Genomic DNA, 17,511 nt, shown 5'->3' on the forward strand with positions numbered 1-17,511 from the left:
TTGGTACCAAGGCAGAGCAGAGCTATTTGGAAAATAGAGGGGACTGCCCTTTCCGGGGGGAGGGGAGAAGAATGGGGGCGGGTAAAGACACCAGCACCTGCAAAGCTTCCAGGCCTGCAGAGCCCTGCTTCTGCTCCCACGCCTCTGAGGACAGAGAACTCAGCTGAGCTGGGCTGCCATGGTCCATCAGCTCTGACTGGTTGGTATGCTTCCTTGGGTCCAGATGAAATCTCTTGAGTAATTTCCTCCCATTAGTCCTGTCTGTACCCTCCGGGCCAGCGCTCCTCCAGCCTGCAGACATCTGGAGACCGGACTTTTGGCTGGAGGAAGCTCCAGGCACTCAGAAGGTTCTGGATGCTTCTGCTGGCAGCACAAACAGGTTTCCTATCCCTCTAACCTTGTCTCCACCCATGACCATGGCACTGTGGCTACTTGCCCAGTCGGTGCCACCATCTCCAGGGGCTCACCCTAGCCCCAGTTTATCACAGATGGTTCAGAACACTGATAGTAATTGCCAATGGCTGCTACTTACACATGCACCTGCCCTGAACCAGGCACTGAAGCAATGTCTCCAGCATGAACTCACCCTATCCCCTCAGCTCTGATGGACAAGTATCATTCATCATCCCCACTTAAGAAGGTTCCAGAAGGTCTTCTACAATGCACACAAGTCAGAGATCTTAAGAGAAAGCAGCTAGGGGTTTTAAGGTTTATTAGGGTTATTTTGTTTTGTTTTGAAGCATTTTTGACGATTTTACAGTGTGTGTGTGCACCCATGTGAGTGTGCATTGGAAGACAAGATGTTGAACCCCTTGTGGATGCTGGGAACCAAATTCAGATACTCTGCAAGAGCTTTCAACCACTGGGCTGTTCTCCAGTCCTTTTTTTTTTTTTTTTTTTTGACAGGATCTCATGTGTTTCCAGGTTGGCCTCAAAATATATAGTAGAGGAGGGCCTTAAATTTCTGATCCTCCTGTCTCCACCTCTCAAGTAATAAGATTATACATATGCACCACCATGGGGATCAAATCTGGGCTTTGTGCCCACCAGGTAAGCATCCGTTCTACCAACTGTGCTACATCTCCAACCCTTTTAAATCTTTTCCCCCCTTTCTTTTTTTGAGACAGGGGCTTGCTCTAAAACCTAAAACTGTCCTTAGACTTCCTAAATAGTCCAGACTGGCCTTAAACTCAACACTTTCCCACTTCAACCTCTTCTGTAGCTGGAGTCACAGACCTGTGTCTCTGCTGTGGCAGGCCAGTGTCCAGCTCTTGATCACCAAGAGGCAAAGACAGTGACCAACAGATAGGCAACTCACAGGGACCCAACCAATAGCCTGGGATGACCTGCCTGGTATCAGTGTCAGGGCCATGGGAGCCCTGAAGAGTGGAAGGAGCTCTGCAGACCTGGAAAGGTGGGGGGACTTTTGGATTAGTGAAAGACTATCTGGCCTTAAAAATACAAAGGCCTCTCAGATACCATAGAGATACCGACTAACAAACTGGAATACTACCACAGTTCTCCAGAAGCTTGAGAACCATGCCGGACCAATGGCTACATCCTCCAGTGGTGAGCATATGTTAACTACCAAACTATGCATGGATCCTATTTACAGTCAGAAAAAACACAGATGAAAGTTCCACTAGAGTCAGTAAGATGGCCCTTACTCTCTATACCTGGAATTCAACCCTGGAAACCCAGAAAATGTAAAAGAATTAACTCCATTAGAGATGTTCTCTGACCTCTGAGTGTGTGTCGTAGTGTATACACACACACACACACACACACACAAATGATGATGATAACGATGATGATGAGTTCAATTCCAAGAACTCACACTGTGGAAGGAAAATACCAACATCTGCAGTTTATGCACAGGTCTCCATATTTGAACGGTAGACCCTGCTCTCTCTCTCTCTCTCATACACACACACACAAAATAAATAAGTAAACAAATGTAATAATATAATAATAAACAAAAAACAAGCAAGCAAGCAAATGAAAAACAGCCATAGATGCCAGTGAGATGGCTCAATGGGTCCTTACCACTCATGCCAGATGACCTGAGTTTAAATCCTGGAACACATGTAAAAAAGCCAGATGTGCTGGCACACATCTGTAATCCCAGGACTTCTATGGTAAAATAGGGAACAGAGACTAAAGAATAAGTCGCAAGCTCCAAGGCCAGCCATCCTGGAAGACAGCACAATGCCAGAAATGACAGATTTTACCTCAAAAAACAGAGTGGAAGGAGAAAACCAAAATATGAGTAATTGTCCTATGACGGCACTGCATGTCCCTGGTATAAATAATAACAGAATAATGATCTACGGGGGAGGGGTGCTGGCTAGTTTTCTGACAACTTGACACAGGCTAGAGTTATCTGAAAGGAGAGAGACTCAATTGAGAAAATGCCTCTGTAATGTCTGGCAGTAGTTAATTAGTGATTGGTGGGGGTTGGGGGGTAGGCCACTGTGGGTGGTATCATTCCCTAGGCTTGTGGTCCTGGATTCTATAAGAAATCAGGCTGAGCAAGCTATGGGGAACAAGCCAGTAAACAGCACCACTCCATGGCCTCTGCATCAGCTCCTGCCTCCAGATTCCAGTCCTGCTTGAGTTCCTGTCCTGACTTCCTTTGATGATGGACTATAATACAGTCCAATGTGTAAGCCGAATAAATCCTTTCCTTTCCAACTTGCTTTTGGTTATGATATGCATATATGTCTTAAAGTTGCTGGCAGCTCCCATATCCAGGCAGGAGCTTGGATAATTCTGGGCCAGAGAACACAGAGGAATTATTGGAATTTGCTTGTTAAATCCCTGGTAGACTGGGGACCCAGGCACAGGCCTAGGCCTATTCAGTTTTAGAGTAACCAGTGCACACGGCAAACACGCCAGACTGCCCTTGTTGTCTCTGACACAGATCGTTTCTTCTGGTGAGTAAATTTCAGGTCCATTCATTAGGAATCCAGTGTGGGGCTGTGGGAAATAGTGGTAAGAGGCCCTTGGAACCTGTAGGACAGACTCCTTAATTCCTCCATAGTAGGCAAAGTTCCTGAGTACAAAGTACAAAGCTGAAATAGCTTTATTGTTTAGGTTTTTGTTTTGTTTTTCTCTGTATAGCTTTGGCTCTGTAGACCAGACTGGCCTTGAACCCACAGAGATCCACTTGCCTCTGTCCCTTGAGTGCTGGCATTAAAAGTGTATGCCACTACTACCCAGCTGCTTTTTCTTTTTTTTTTCTTTTTTCTTTTTTCTTTTTTTTGGTTTTTCGAGACAGGGTTTTTCTGTGTAGCCCTGGCTGTCCTGGAACTCACTCTGTAGACCAGGCTGGCCTCAAACTCAGAAATCTGCCTGCCTCTGCCTCCCAAGTGCTGGGAATAAAGGCGTGCGCCACCACTGCCCAGCCAGCTGCTTTTTAAAGACAGGGTCTTGTTAGGTTTCCTGTCCTATACTTAAACTTACTATGAAGTTCATGCTAGTCCTGAACTAGCCATCTTCCTGCCTCAGTCTCCCAAGTGTAGGGATTATAGCATATTTTATCAAGCCAGCTTTCTTCCTCTTCCTTATAGCTTTCATTCATATATATATATATATATATATATATATATATTTGTTGTTTTGTTGTTGTTTAAGGCAACAACATGTATTCCAAGCTCATGTCACCCAAGCTGATCTCCTACTGGCTATGTAGCCAAAGATGACCCTAAATGTAAATACACACACACACACACCCCTTAGTATTTATTATCTATGTATAGGGTTTTGACTGCATGTGTGTCTGTGCACCATGTTCATGTTTGGTGCCTGCAGAGGCCAAGAGAGGGTGTCGGATCTTTTGAGACTGGAGTTACAGACAGTTGTGAGCACGGATATGTGAGTATGGGCTGGGAACCAAACCGGGGTCCTCTGAAATAGCCCTTTCTTTTAACCAGCCCTCACATTTTAAAAACTGTGTGTGTACATAGGCCAGAGGACAATCTCAGAGGTCATTCTCAGGCACCATCAGCCTCCTTAGGGACAGGATGTCTCATCCATCTGGAAGCTCACCAGTTAAACTAGAATGGCTGACCAGAAATCCTTCATTTATATGGTGCGGGGAACTAAACCCAGGAACTTGACCCATGCTAAGCAAGTACTCCACCAACGGAACTAAGCCCCCAGCTCCTCAGCCTTCCCTGTGACGGAGAAAACGGCTCCGTAACACTTGTTGCTACATTTCTAGGCAGCTGCATCATGCCTCTGTACCATTGCTGTTGTATGTGGTGCACGCATGCATGTGAATGCGCGCACGTGTGCGCGCGCACACACACACACACACACACACACACACACACACAGAGAGAGAGAGAGAGAGAGAGAGAGAGAGGAGTTTCTAGGAATAAAACTCAAGTTTGCCTCAGGGATTGTGTCCAGTTCTGTGTGTGGAGAGTTCACCCACAGGGAGGAAACCTGCCCAGAGCCTGCAGCCACCCTTCAAGCGGTCCTGGCAAGTCCTGACAGGATAGCAGGCCAGAAGAGGGCGGCTCTCTGCTTGCTCCTGAGTCTCTCTCTGCTGTAATTTACTCAATCCATTTGGGGCTCCTTTGAGCCATTTTCTGGAAATGCCACATTTCAAGGATCTCCCTGTTAGAAAAGGTCAGAGAGTTCATGAGGGCCTTTTATGTTAAAGGAACTTGAAAGGGAAGGAGAGGAAATGTGTATTTTCAGCCTTAGCTATGATTAAGTGGGCTCAGGCCATGAGAACAGTCGGATGATTTACATGGCATTACATGAAGAGCCAATTAGCCTAACAACTTCCGAAAAATATCGAGCTCAAGAGCACCCATTTATTAGAGTGTTGGAATGTGCCAGGCTTTGTGCTGAGCTCTTTACTGGGAGACCGTGACTCATCCAGTCTTATGCGGGCATAAGGGAGAAGCAGGCCCAGAGGAGGATGCTGAAGCTGAGGCCAGTGACCTGCCGTAGGTCCCACACGGCGGAGGTCGGGGGGGTGGGAGGGTAGGCGGGTGGCGGGTGGGGGGGGGGGACCTCTGGAGCTTCCTTTCTCTGACTGCAAAGCCTGGAGGGCTCCTTTTACCCAGGCCTCGGGAGGACTGTCAATTTCACCTGGGTCATTTGCATAACAATGAACCTACCACCTGTGGCTTGGCCAAAGAGGGCTTGGATCTCCCCCACAACTGGTCTCCTCCTCCAACTCTCTGGGAACTTCCAGGGGAGCAGCCACTAAAAGGGGTTGGCCACTGGAACACCTCATTCTGAAAGATCTCCTCACCGCTTTGAGACAGGGTCCTCTGTAGTGAGCCCTGAATGACCATGAACGTCTGATCCACCTGTCTGTATCTGCTGAGAGCTAGAACTGGGAGGGTGGTGTGTACAAGCCGCCCTCAGTTTATGTGGGATTAAGCCCAGTGCTTCACACTTGCTAGGCAAGCATTCTGTCAACTAAGCCACACCCCCAGACCTCTAGTCCTCCAAAGCCCCTCCATCAAAAGAGAATCACCCCCAAAATTAGGATTAGTAATTTTTATTAGTGATAGCTGGTTCCTCAGTATTTTGTCTGCATAGACACAAAGCAAATAAGTCCCTTCCCAGCACTCAGGAAGCAGAGGTGGGTCTCTGAGTTTGAGGCCAGCAGGGTCTATAGAAAAAGTTCCAGGACAGCCAGGGTGGCACAGAGAAACCCTGCCTTGATGGGAAAAAAAAGAAAGTCTCTCAGGGGTCCGACTGGGATATGAGTATAGCAGGTAGATATTGGGTCTGGGGACGGGCCACCAGGGTGCTGGAAGCTCAGCTCAGTGCCCTCATTTTGAAGCTGTGACGCCTTGGGTGACTCACACAACCTCTCTGAGCTTTAGTTTCCTCATTAGCAAAATGGGGACAATTGTCCCCATATTTCAGAGTTTAGTAATAATAAAATGAGATGTGTGTGAAGCTCCTAAGGAAGCTGGCATGCTGTAATCACCTAGTATATGAAGTCATCTCTCCGGTGATGGTCACAGAAGTGGTGCTGTCTGGGCTTCTGCTGGGAGGTACATGCCCATTCATTCATTTATTTATTTTTATTTCTCTTCAGATAGAATCTCAGTATGTAGCCAAGGCTGGGTTAGCTCTCTAAACCCTGGGGGCTTTCCACATCAGGATGAATTTCACTCTCACCTCTCTCCCACTCCCCACCTCTAAGCCTCCTGACCACGCTGACCGATCCCTGTGCCCGCACTCCTGCCTACCATCTTGGGCCAGTGCACAGCAGCCGCTACTCAGCGAGCCTTTATACTATGCTCAGTGTGGCTGTGGAGGCGGAGACTCACCCTTCTACCTCCTCCCCTTTCTCAAGCTCCTTGTCTCCCTTCTTGCCTCCCCCTCACTGCTCATCCCCATGGGGTGAGGCTTGGGAGTCAGGATGCCTCCGGGCAGTGGTTCCCAGGATTGGGGGGGGGGGGGGAGAATTTCACAGCTCTATAAAGTCATCCAAAGAAACTGGAGGGTGGGAGGGCGAACAAATCAGGAAAAAGAATATTTTCTTTTGCCAAATAAGGGTATATAAAAAAAATCCCTTTTCACTATCATTTGAGGCTAGGCTACTTCTGCACCAATAAAGCAGAAGGCCTTGTTCTTTGATAAAAGGGTAATACCAAACTAGGGGGGAAAAATTACCCCAGAGGGCGGAATCACACCTCCCTGCCCTGACTTTTCTTCAGAAATTCGACCCCCAATGGTCTGTGTCAGTTGGAACCTCATGGTCTGTCAACCATCATGGAAGCAACTTTGCCAAAGTTGGAGTCGTTTATATAAACACAAGAGGACCCGCTGCGCTTTGGCTTAGGGTGATCTCAATTTCTGTGCAACTTTCTCAGAGAGGTGCTCACCCCAAAGCTAGGCGAGACAATCGGAGCTGAGGTGGTGGGGGAGGCCTCGCCCCAGGCCCTTCCTCTCCTGTAGCTTTCCATTGGAGCCCTTGCCCTGCCCCCAATCTAGAGAAGATGGGGTCAAAATCAGCCGCAAACTGGCACCTGCGGGAGGAGTACTTTAGAGGCGCCAAGGGCGGGGTCTGCACCGCATCTCTATTGCCAAGCTGAGCATTAATGGCCAAGTCCCCCATCGCTGAGAAGGAGGTGAAATGGGCATCCCGGCTGGGAGCTGGAGGACCCAGAAGCCCCGCTGGCAGGGCGCTGATAGGATCTGAGTGTTGAGAAGCAAGGCCTGGTCTCTTTGATCCTCCGCCAGGCAGGCTGGGCCTGGACCGGGAGGGGCGGTGCGGCTGTCTTCCGGCCGGCTTTGCGCCGCTGCCAGGGGTCCTGTGGGGCCCGTAGTTGGAGAAGCTGCCAGTGTCCTCCTTCACAAATTACCCACTGTTGTTCCAACTGCTTTCCCAAGAGGTGGAAGAGGTCCACACTGACTCCACCACCGAAACGTGCTTGGGGCGGAGGTGTGCCTCCTTCAGTTTACTGCATCTCTATCCAAAGGGCCTAGTGTCTTATAGAAACAGTGACCGGTTGCCGTGGATTCTACTCTGGGTGCCAAGGAGATGCCACTGAAGACGAGGCCTTAACTAGCGTCAGGGTCAGTGGGCCCCGGATGCAACTTCCCAGATTGAGCAGCTGCCTAGAGACCACCAAGGCAGAATCCCGTGGCCCACGTGGCCGCCGGAAGTCTCAGTTCCTGGACAACAGGTTCTAGGCGTCGAACTTAGTTGGGAAAGTCATAGCGGGCTGGAGAACCCACGTGAGTGGCCGCGATCCTTCTTGGCCTCGGGCCGCCACATGTCATATATTTACAGCGTTTTGATTTGCACATGCAACAGATAGGCGCTCAATAAATGTGTGAGGCGCGAATGCTTGTGCCTATGTGGGTGGGTAGGCAGTCTGGAAGAAGGTCCCTTGCAGGCACAGGGATGGTGAAAGGGGCAGGTGTGTGTGTCAGGGTCCATCTTCTAGCAGCCCGTAGGAAGCCTCCAGATCAAAGGACGCTGTTCACACCAAGGTTCCAAGCCACCCACAGGTTCCCAGCGTCTAAGGAACCCTATTCTCCGCAACTTGAGCGCAAGTTGTGGCTGTTTTGTAGTTAAGGAAGTGGAGTTCCACTGTTTAGTAATGGATCTCAGGTTGGAGAATAGCTTGAGGAGAGCGAGCCCTTTAAGATTATGCCCAGTGGGCCTGTCCGGGTCTCTCCAGGGAGAGGAGGGCGGGGTCTGGGGCCTTGGCCCCTCCCACCGCGGCCCCGCCCCGGCGCCCGCTCCGCCCCCGGCTCGCTGCCCGCGGTGCCTTTGATGTTCCGACCCGCCAGCTCCCAAAGCGGCTGTGCCCCGCGCCCTCGCCCCGCGCCCACTGGCCGCTCAGGCGGAGTCAGCGTGCGCTCCGCCCGCCGCGCTCCGGGCTCGGAGCTCCGCACCCTGGGCTCGCCGCCTCCCGGGCCGGCTCCGCGCCCCGCACCCGGCGCCCCGGCGGGCGCAGCGCACCATGCCGCAACTGGACTCGGGCGGGGGCGGCGCGGGCGCAGGAGACGACCTCGGCGCGCCTGACGAGCTGCTGGCCTTTCAAGACGAAGGCGAGGAACAGGACGATAAGAATCGCGACAGCGCCGCGGGCCCCGAGCGGGACCTGGCAGAGCTCAAGTCCTCACTGGTGAATGAGTCCGAAGGCGCGGCCGCAGGCGCCGGGGTCCCGGGTCCCGGCGTCCGAGTACATGGAGAAGCCGATGGAGCGCCCGAGGTGAGCCCGGCCCGCTCCTCCCCGGAGGACCTCGTCCCGGGTTGGTATCGTGCGGACCCGCCCCCCCCCCCCCCGCCACCGCCACGGCCCTCGTGGGTCCCATCTCTGGAACCCCTCCTGTTCTCTCCGCCCCTTATGGTCTCTCTGCTTCGCTCTGCAGGCCCTGGGACGAGAGCACACTTCGCAGAGACTTTTCTCGGACAAACTTCCAGAGTCCCTAGAGGACGGTGAGTTTTGCGCGGCTGGGGAAGGCGCTAGAACCCGGGGTGGGGGCGTGGGGGGCGGGTTTCCCGGGCGCCGCTGAGCTGGAGTCACTTCCGGTGCCCTGACCTTTATAGGAGTAAACAGACCCCCGCCATCTCCGCCTCCCCTCCAGCCCAGGTGACTGACTAATCCTTTGCCTTGAGGAGCAAGCCTTGGCTAAGGTTCCCAAGCAGGAGGGTGGGGTGGGGAGTCAAGTCCCAGCCGCTAAGTGGAGGTCTGGACTCCGGGTCTTTCCTCAAAAACTTGGCATTGCGGGTATTCCCACCCGTTCGGAGGTCCGGGTTCCCTGTCAAGTCACGACCTTGAAGGGGACCCCTTGGCAGTTTTTCCCCCCTCTGGAGCTGACAGCTTTCAGCCCTTAGGAGCAGCTGGCTGGGCTGGTGTCTGACCCAGCTGTGGTTTTTCCAGGCCTGAAGGCCCCAGAGTGTGCCAGTGGCATGTACAAAGAGACTGTCTACTCTGCCTTCAATCTGCTCATGCACTACCCACCGGCCTCGGCCTCGGGAGCAGGGCAGCATCCCCAGCCTCAACCCCCGCTGGTAAGTGACCGAAGCAGCCAGGTCCTGTAATGGGCTGGCTACCTACTTGTCTACACAGGTGAAGCTTGGACAAAAAGGGACTTCTCTGCCCAAATTAGAATTCCTAGACGCTCTTACCCAGTTCACACCCAGAAGAGTCTGACCCAAAAGGAGATCTCTGAAGGAGTGCCTGGGTTCCACTCTTTCTCACCTGCTGTTGGCCTTTGTCTCCCCAACTTGCTCAAGCAGGTGCCTGTGTTGGACCGTGGTGGGGTTGTGGATGGAGGTCTTCTGAAAACTTTTGAGCAGAGCCCGTGCCCTTCCCTAGCCTGGCGTGCATGCTCTGAGCATGAGCGTTGCGGTTAGCTTTCTCCGGAGAAGCCAGGGAGCTCAGGTGTGAGAAGACTGGGTAGGAGACCTAATCTTTTCCGTTTCCCAGTTCCACTGTGTTCTTACTGGCCATGTCTAAGCCCTGACTGGGGATCCTTGCCACATGCTGTAGGTTTTGAGCGGGCTGGTCTGGTCTCACACACACCAGGAAGGGTTTGCTAAGTGTACTACAGATCAGGGTGTTGGTTAGGGGTCAGCTACACGAATCAGTGTCAGGCTTGGTGACATGGCTGTATCCATCATGAGCCATGCCTTTGGCCCTTCAAGTCAGGCAAAGTGTGAAGAGCTGGTTCTGAGCTGGGTAGCAGCCAAACACTACTTTTGAAAAGTTCTGGGATTTCTGAAGACTACTGGGATTCCAGGCTGTCCTCAGTGGGGAATTAGCGTGTACAGAAAGCACAGAGGTCTGTTGGGTATAACTGTGAGCAGTGCAGGTTGGAGCCCCAGGCTAGAGGCTTGGGTGGCTCGTGGCAGGCCCATGCAGAAGACTTCGGATGACTACAAAAATCGTGGTTCTTCCTATTGAAGCTTGTGGGAGGTGAGAAGATAAGTGCAGGCTGTTTTCTAGAAACAAGCTCTGGCTAAGGTTCCCTGGTAGTGGGTAGGTTCTGAAGTCTAGGCCACTTAGCGGTGGGAGACCTGATAGACTTTAGAAATGGACTCCATTCTTCACCTGTAAGCTGTGCACATTGACTGTGTGGTCTGCCTGCCTGCCTGCCGTTCTGCTCTGGGACGACTCAGTAAATGAGGTGCTTCTCTTGTATGTGAAGACGTGACTGGCTCCTGACACTGCCACTTGACAGTGCCACTTGCTCTACATAGAGACTTGTGCCCTATACAGACAATGCTTAACAAAGATAACCTTTTAAAATCCCCTAATGGGTGTAAAGCCATCTGGGAGCCAGTTGGCATTACCTCCCACTTTGAAGTCACTAGCAAGCATTGTTTGGGCCGGGACTAGGCTCACTGTGGTAACCATGACTAGGCAGAGCCCCCAGAACCCTTGCTGGCAAGGTGGATATTCAGGACTCCACGGCAACACGGGGAAAGGGCAGTGTGGTTTGGAGGTTTACTCACAGATTTAGCGAGAGACAAAAGATGACCGGAGCTGTCAGAGGTGGGGATGGATAGGGCTCAGAGAGGCCCAGGAGCAGGCGGATCCTGGGTTCCCACAGTCAGGACCCTCTCCTGGCTTAGGGCTGTGCATATTTTCCTTTGGGGAGCCTTCTCAAGCTGTAGGAGATGAATAACTATATGTCACTGTTCTCCTGCCCTCCTCCGCAGCCACTGCCCTCACCACTGCCTTCTGGTAACATTGGAAGGGAAGAGCAGGCTCTGGTACTGACTTTCCTGGCCATGGCATCAGCTGCTGAGCAGGGCAAGAAACAAACAAAGACAGAAGCAGGGGCTTGTGCTGGAGGGATGCTGGGTTAGAGACATAGATGTACAGGAATGTAGAGAGACGATTTGTGTGTGTGTGTGTGTGTGTGTGTGTGTGTGTGTGTGTGTGATGTATATGAGGGTAAGCACACCCAGAGGATAACTGAAGTTGTCTCTCTCCACTGTGATTGGAGTTCTGAGGCTGGAACTCAGATCATTAGGCTTGCACAAGTGGGTTTAGCTGCTAAGCCGTCTTCCTGCCCCGAGAGAGTCTCTAGCAAATCTGAGAGAACACACAGCAAATAAAAGTCATAAAAGTAAAAGTAGCTTGCAACTCATGAAGAACTGTGTGGGTGTTCCAAGTATAGTTTGGTTTTACAAAGCAAAGTTGGTCATCTCATGTTTGGGGGAGCACATTTGTCACCTGACTTCAAGGCTCACGACTGGTGCTAGGAAAGACACCCTCAATCTCTTAACAGGTAAGGAGTGCCTTGCAAGGACCTTGGGGGCAGGGAGTCTTTTGCCAAGGCTGATCCTTTCCCACTCCTCTGTAGGAAGATAGACAATATACCAATCATCACTTGCCAACTGGCCTTGGATATAGGCCTCCACTCCCTTTGCCCAGCCTTGCCTGAGGGTATACAGAGATCAGCAGTTATGCTGAGATGCCTAAGACCAGTGGGTAGGACCTTCCTAGGTACCAGGGTAAGTCTGCTCCAGGGACCTCCTCTGCCCTGTAAGTGGGATGGCCACATGGTTACATCAGAGACATCTATCTACACAGGTTGCTTGACCCTTGCCCAGAGCAGTGAGCCAAATGACGGACCATAGCCAACTGCCTTGGAACACAGACTCGCCCCCTGCCCAAGTAGCCTTTTTTTGGTATTTGGTTTCCTTTGCACCTTCTCTAGGAATGGGGAATTGGTCAAAGTTGATCCCTTAACTGGTGCTGGTGAGGTGTCTCCTGTAGGTTTATAGGCAATTAGTGGCCTAGGCCAATAGCCATGGATGTGTGTAGTTTTTTTGGTTTTGCATTCGTGTATGTGTGTGCACTCATGCATGCAGCTGCTTGGGGTAAGGGTGTCAGAGAACAACATGGGGGAGTTGGTTTTTCTCCCTCCAGCGTGTGTGTCCCAGGGAATCAAACTCAGGTTGTCCTCTCAGGCTGGACAGCAGGTCCTTGTTTGCTTTTTATCTTGTTTCCTCTGATTTGAGACTCAGAACAGAGCTGGGGTAGGGAAGGAGGGGACCAAGCTGGTGCACTAGGCTGGGTTCTGGGGGGAGGTGCTGTCGTGAGTAAGGTATTCTTTAGGGGGAACTCAGACAAGTGGCTTCACGTGACAGTGTTATCCCAAACAGGACAGAGGCAGCATGAGTCTTTGGCCTCTTCTGTGGGCTCTTGTTGGAGCCTATGACCTGTGAGGCTTAAGATCCTTTTACCATCTGGATGAATTGTTAAAACATCCAAATGGTAACATCCAAATCGGTTAGACAGAACAGCTTAGGGGTTGCAGGTAGGTGAGAATGGAGGGTGGGGTGTTGATTGCTAGCGGCTATGGGTTTTTTCTGGGGTGATGACTGTTTCAGTGAAATCAGGGTGATGTTGCGCTACCTTATGTAGCTACTAAAAGCCATGGACTTAGACACTTTAAAGTGGTGTGTTCTATGGTGTGAGAGTTATGGCTAAACCTTTTATTATTTTTTTTGGCCGTGCCAGAGGCCACATTTCCCTGTCCCTAGTCCCATAACTCTCAGGTACTTGAATATGTGTTCCAGAAGGGAGACACAGAACTCATGCTTGGGCCCCTGGCTGCTAGGCTCCCCTCTGTATTTCTGGGTTGAGGTCCAGGCTGAAAGCCATGCAGTGAGCCCTTAGGAGAACAGGAGAGAGGAGTTCAGCAGAACTCCTGGGAGCCAAGGAGGGGGCTGCTGTTGCCTGTGGGCTGCCTGTTGGAGCTGGGTGAGTATCAGCCTTCCCCCACAGAGACGGTTTGCTACAAGACTTAATGGTAGCTGGCCACCAGTCTAGAGCACAATGAAGCTTGTTACTGGGAGTTTAGAGTTTGGCTCCAGGATGCCACATGACCATAAGCAGGGTTATCCCTGGAAATACCCAGCTATTTTAGAAGGCCCATCTATGGGTGTTCTAGGCAGAGCTGGCTCGAGCATGGGCCATGAGGGATTCCAGTGAGCAGTGTTATAAGCTGCTGGTTTAACTGATGAAGACAAAGAAGGGTCCAACATGCACCGGGGCCTCCCTCTGGACAGCTATGTGGATCATGAATGTGTCTCCAGATACATCCCTGATCTTCCTATTCTTCACTTAGTCATGCTATCCACACCCAGTATCTATACGCTGCTGTCTTCAAGATGGCAGCAGATGCCTCCTCTGGAGTCCCTTGCCTCTCCCTCTGTGACCCATACCTTAGCCCACAATCACACAGTAGTGAGAGGGCTCCTTAGGAACTTGAGTCCTGGTCGAATGGCATCTCTTGCGGTAAAACACTAGGGATTCCACTGCTCCTGGAGAAAGTCTAAGCCATAGACCACAGCTTTAGTGCTGAGACTCCCCATCCTGTCCTTACCACTCAAAGTAGCCAGCATCATGTGTTTTGCATAATTTTTAAAACACGCTAGGTTTTTTTTCAAGAGCTCTGCCGAGCTCCCCCAACCTCTCGTGGCCAGCTCCGGCAAGCCACCAACGACTCTCCTGGCTGTGCCCTTTCTCCTGCCCACCTTAGTCACTGTGGATGGAAAATACCAGACAGCCTTAATATTTTAAAACTAGCTAGGTAACTCAATGGCTGGGCGAAGAATATCTTGCCCCATCCTCCTTGACCTCCACCCAAGGTAGAGGCTACAAGCTATAGGTACTCTGAGACCTACATGTCTGCCTCTCTCTCCTCCCTCTCATTCCCTTCCCTTTCTCCTGGGACCCAGAAGTCCCACCTTTTTCCCTTTGCCCAGCGATTGGCTTCCACTTCCTTTATTGACACGGTCAAGAACCAATTAGGGAATCAATACCTCCCTCTACAACCATGTCCTTGTGAGGCTCACCCCTACAAGATCCCTCCTTACTTCAGACTTAGCACCTGTGTCCTTGTCCTCAGCTTTTCACATGAATACCACCTCATTCCTCAGTTAGAGCTTACTTCAGGTGTCTACTCTAGGAGTCTCCGGCCCGTCTTCCTCAGGCCTCGGTTGCCCATGCTCACCGTGGCAGCTCATCAGAACTGCTGCTCTCCAGGGCACTTACTTGTAACCTTCTTTTAATGTCTGCTGATTTCCTTTCTGGACTGTATACTAGCAAGCACCCTTCTAGAAGCAGAGTATGGATTTGCAGCTTTGCCAGAGAGGTCTGGGTAGTAAGTGGGGGTGTGTGTTGGCCATGGTTGGTCTTGGTTCTCCTGGGCCCAGGGGTGGCTCATGGCGTTCAGATGGTTTCTCATCTAGATGTCTATGTGCCTACTTTGGGCCAGAGTGGTTTGAATGTCTGAATCCTGCAGGTATAGGGTTCAGGCTGCCAGGCTCTTACCCAGCTTCTGCCTTGCTCCGGGGGTCTTTGGGCAGGGTATGCTGTTTCTAAAAGTCATCCCCACCCCATTCTCACAACCACAAAGGTTTAGTCTATACGAAGCCCTCATACCGAATGTGAGGAAATCAGGTTTTGTAAGGATAACGGAGACCTCTTGTCTCTGGCCACTGAGCCGTCCACAGACCCCTCCCTGGCACTGCACCCAGAGGCTCCCAGTTTGTAGGGCTCTGACAGAGTGCAGCCCAGGCAGCCCATGGGTCTACTTCCTGTTTTTTACCTCAGTGTCCATTCGAATGGTTTTCTTGGAGTACAACATCCAGAGTAATTCTGGGCCTGGGAAGTGGTGCAGCCCCAGGTCACTCACTGGGTTTTAGCCTATGACTTCCCCAGCCAAAAGCTATTAGGATATTTTGTCTGTGTTGCTCTGCACTCAGTGGGTGGGCAGTGGGGCTTGAAGTTCCCGGGAACTGCATTTCTTTGCCGCCTGGGAGGGCTGTGAGGGATTGGTATAGCATTTGGACTATCTGCTGCCTCTCCTCTGTCCCCCGCTAGGAATCTCTGAGGGTGGCTTTCACTTCCCTGCTGTTGGCAGGGTCAGGAAAGCCTGCCTTTCAGACTCCTGCTTAGAGCTGGGCCTTCCAGCTTCACCCTGCTCAGGGACAGGGAGGACAGCTACAGCTGCAGGTCTGTTTCTGACTCCTTTGGAAGGACAGGATGAGCTAGCTCACTAGGGCAGAGAGACTGTCCTCAGGCTCCAAGGTCAGCACAAAGCCCTGATGGTTGCTAGGGTCACTAGGACCCAGTGTTCTGTCCCAGCTCTGCTGGTTGCTCTGAGCCGTAGGTTTGGGTAGTGACAGGAGGGCGTACCGTGGTGGTGGGGGTACACTCTGTAGAGACCACAACTCTCCCCTGCTCCTGAGACCAGCCGGGTTTTGTTGAACTGTAAAGCATTCTAGGGGTGCTAGTTCAAAGTCTTAGAACTGCTGAGGTTAGGTCAGGGTGGGCCCAGCTCCTCCAGGGTAGGGGTAGGGGAGCAGCTGCAGTTCCTCTGAACCTCCTCAGGTCTGCTGTGGTCCCAGAGCTGTAGAGTCACACCCCCTCACACCTTGTGACTGGCGTTTCCTGCCACTGTGTACAAACAAGGCTGTGTTGGAGGAAACAGGTGTCTTTTCAGGTCACAGGAGAGTCACCATCCCCCCAACTGTACAGTGCTCAGATTCTTGAGGAACACCCCTCTGCATCTGCAGGTGGGGATGGATGGGGAAGCCGGGCAGAGAGGATCCTGCCTTGGCATGAAGAGGAAAAGCCTTTAGTCTGGACGGTCCATCTTCTGCTATAGATACATTGCTTCACAGCTGGACAGCCCTGGGAAGGTCACCCACCGCCCTCTGAAAGCAAGGATAGGACGGTCTGCTCCTTAGTGGATGAGATATCACATGTGAATTCTGAAGTTGAATGGAAGCTACACTGGAGGCCTGGAACTGGGACAGGGCAGCTGTGGCCCCTTGTTCCTCAGGCTGGGCTGCGGTAACCCAGGCAGCCATCATCCCCTAGTAACGGTGCTTGCTAGAACCCGTAGCTCCACACTCTGTGTTTTTGAGCCACATGGATAGGAGGTTACCGGTGCCTACCAGAGTTCAGTCCTTGGAAAGACAAAGAGCTCCTCTCCAACGTGCTGCTCAGCTGGATAAATGCATCTGACTGAAAGAGGTTGCGGGGGCAGCTGGTGAGGCTTCCTGAGAGAAGCCTCTGCAGGGGCGAGCAGGAGGATGTCCTGGGTGGGGCACAGTAGATGAGAGGAAAAAGGCCTAGATGGGCCTCTGCATGACCTGGACAGACCCCACCCTAGGGTCCTTGAGGAATGTAAGATGAGGCAGGGGCAGTGCTGCCAGGAAGGGTCTGCTGTGTGACCTTGGGACCCAGGCCTCATTGACTCCAGAGCCAGAGAGGGTGGGTGGGCACATGCATTGGGTTGGCAGCCTTGGCAGGGCAGGGCGGTGCCCACCACAGATGGTTTGGGTTGGACATGGAGGCGGAGGACCGTGGCAGAGGGAGCTGGCAGCTGGGGCAGGGTGGACACTGTGGGAGTGGCAGAGTGATGGGAAGAATGTGAACAGACCGTGGGAGGGGTGAGCTCTGGGCAGGGAGTAATAAGGGGTCGATGTAAGGCCAGAGCACCTCCAAGGTGGGCTCTGCTGTCACCCACACCATTGGTGAACCAGTCAAGGTGGAGAAGGACCTCTGATCTGAGTCTGTCTAGCAAGGCTCAGAGGATCAGGGACTTAAGGAGGTCTCTGGAACCTAGAACATTCTCTGCTGCCTTTTTCAGGCAGTTTGTGGCCTCTCGTCACTCACTGACTCTAGTGGAACTCGCCTTTAATCGCAGGGCTTGGGAGGCAGAGGCAGGTGGATTGATGTGAGTTGAAGGCCAGCCTGGTCTAACATAATTCTAGGACAGCCAGGACTAAATAATCCAACCTCAAAAAGTCCAAAGCAAAACAAAACAAAACAAAAACCAGAAACCCAAACCCACAACTACAAACCACCTAAATACAAACAAAATAACAGTCACTAAAGAGATGATGCTGGGCTGGGGGTGGGGATGTAGCTCAGTTGGTAGAACCTAGTTGACAAGCACAAAGCCCTGGGGTTGATCCCAGAGTTCAAGGCCCACCTTGGCTACATGTGAGACCTTGTCTCAAAAACTTATGAA

The 17,511-nt window shown here is 51.9% G+C and overlaps 1 protein-coding gene across 7 annotated transcripts in view; it reads left to right on the plus strand.

The window, feature by feature from the left end:
* The first annotated feature begins 8,265 nt into the window (after positions 1-8,265).
* The window catches only part of Tcf7 (transcription factor 7), a 30,162-nt gene continuing 20,916 nt past the window's right edge, over positions 8,266-17,511 (plus strand). Inside the window, exons 1-3 of one of the 7 annotated variants that reach the window (XM_076936865.1) lie at positions 8,266-8,711; positions 8,872-8,938; positions 9,384-9,514. In XM_076936865.1, coding sequence (XP_076792980.1) covers positions 8,460-8,711; positions 8,872-8,938; positions 9,384-9,514 — 450 coding nt within the window. In that variant the 5' untranslated portion in view covers positions 8,266-8,459. The remainder of the gene's footprint in view (positions 8,712-8,871; positions 8,939-9,383; positions 9,515-17,511) is intronic. The other 6 variants (XM_076936867.1, XM_034505968.2, XM_076936863.1 and 3 more) reach the window with 6 other exon arrangements.

Source organism: Arvicanthis niloticus, chromosome 6 (genome assembly GCF_011762505.2).
Source record: "Arvicanthis niloticus isolate mArvNil1 chromosome 6, mArvNil1.pat.X, whole genome shotgun sequence".
Lineage (NCBI taxonomy): Eukaryota > Metazoa > Chordata > Mammalia > Rodentia > Muridae > Arvicanthis > Arvicanthis niloticus.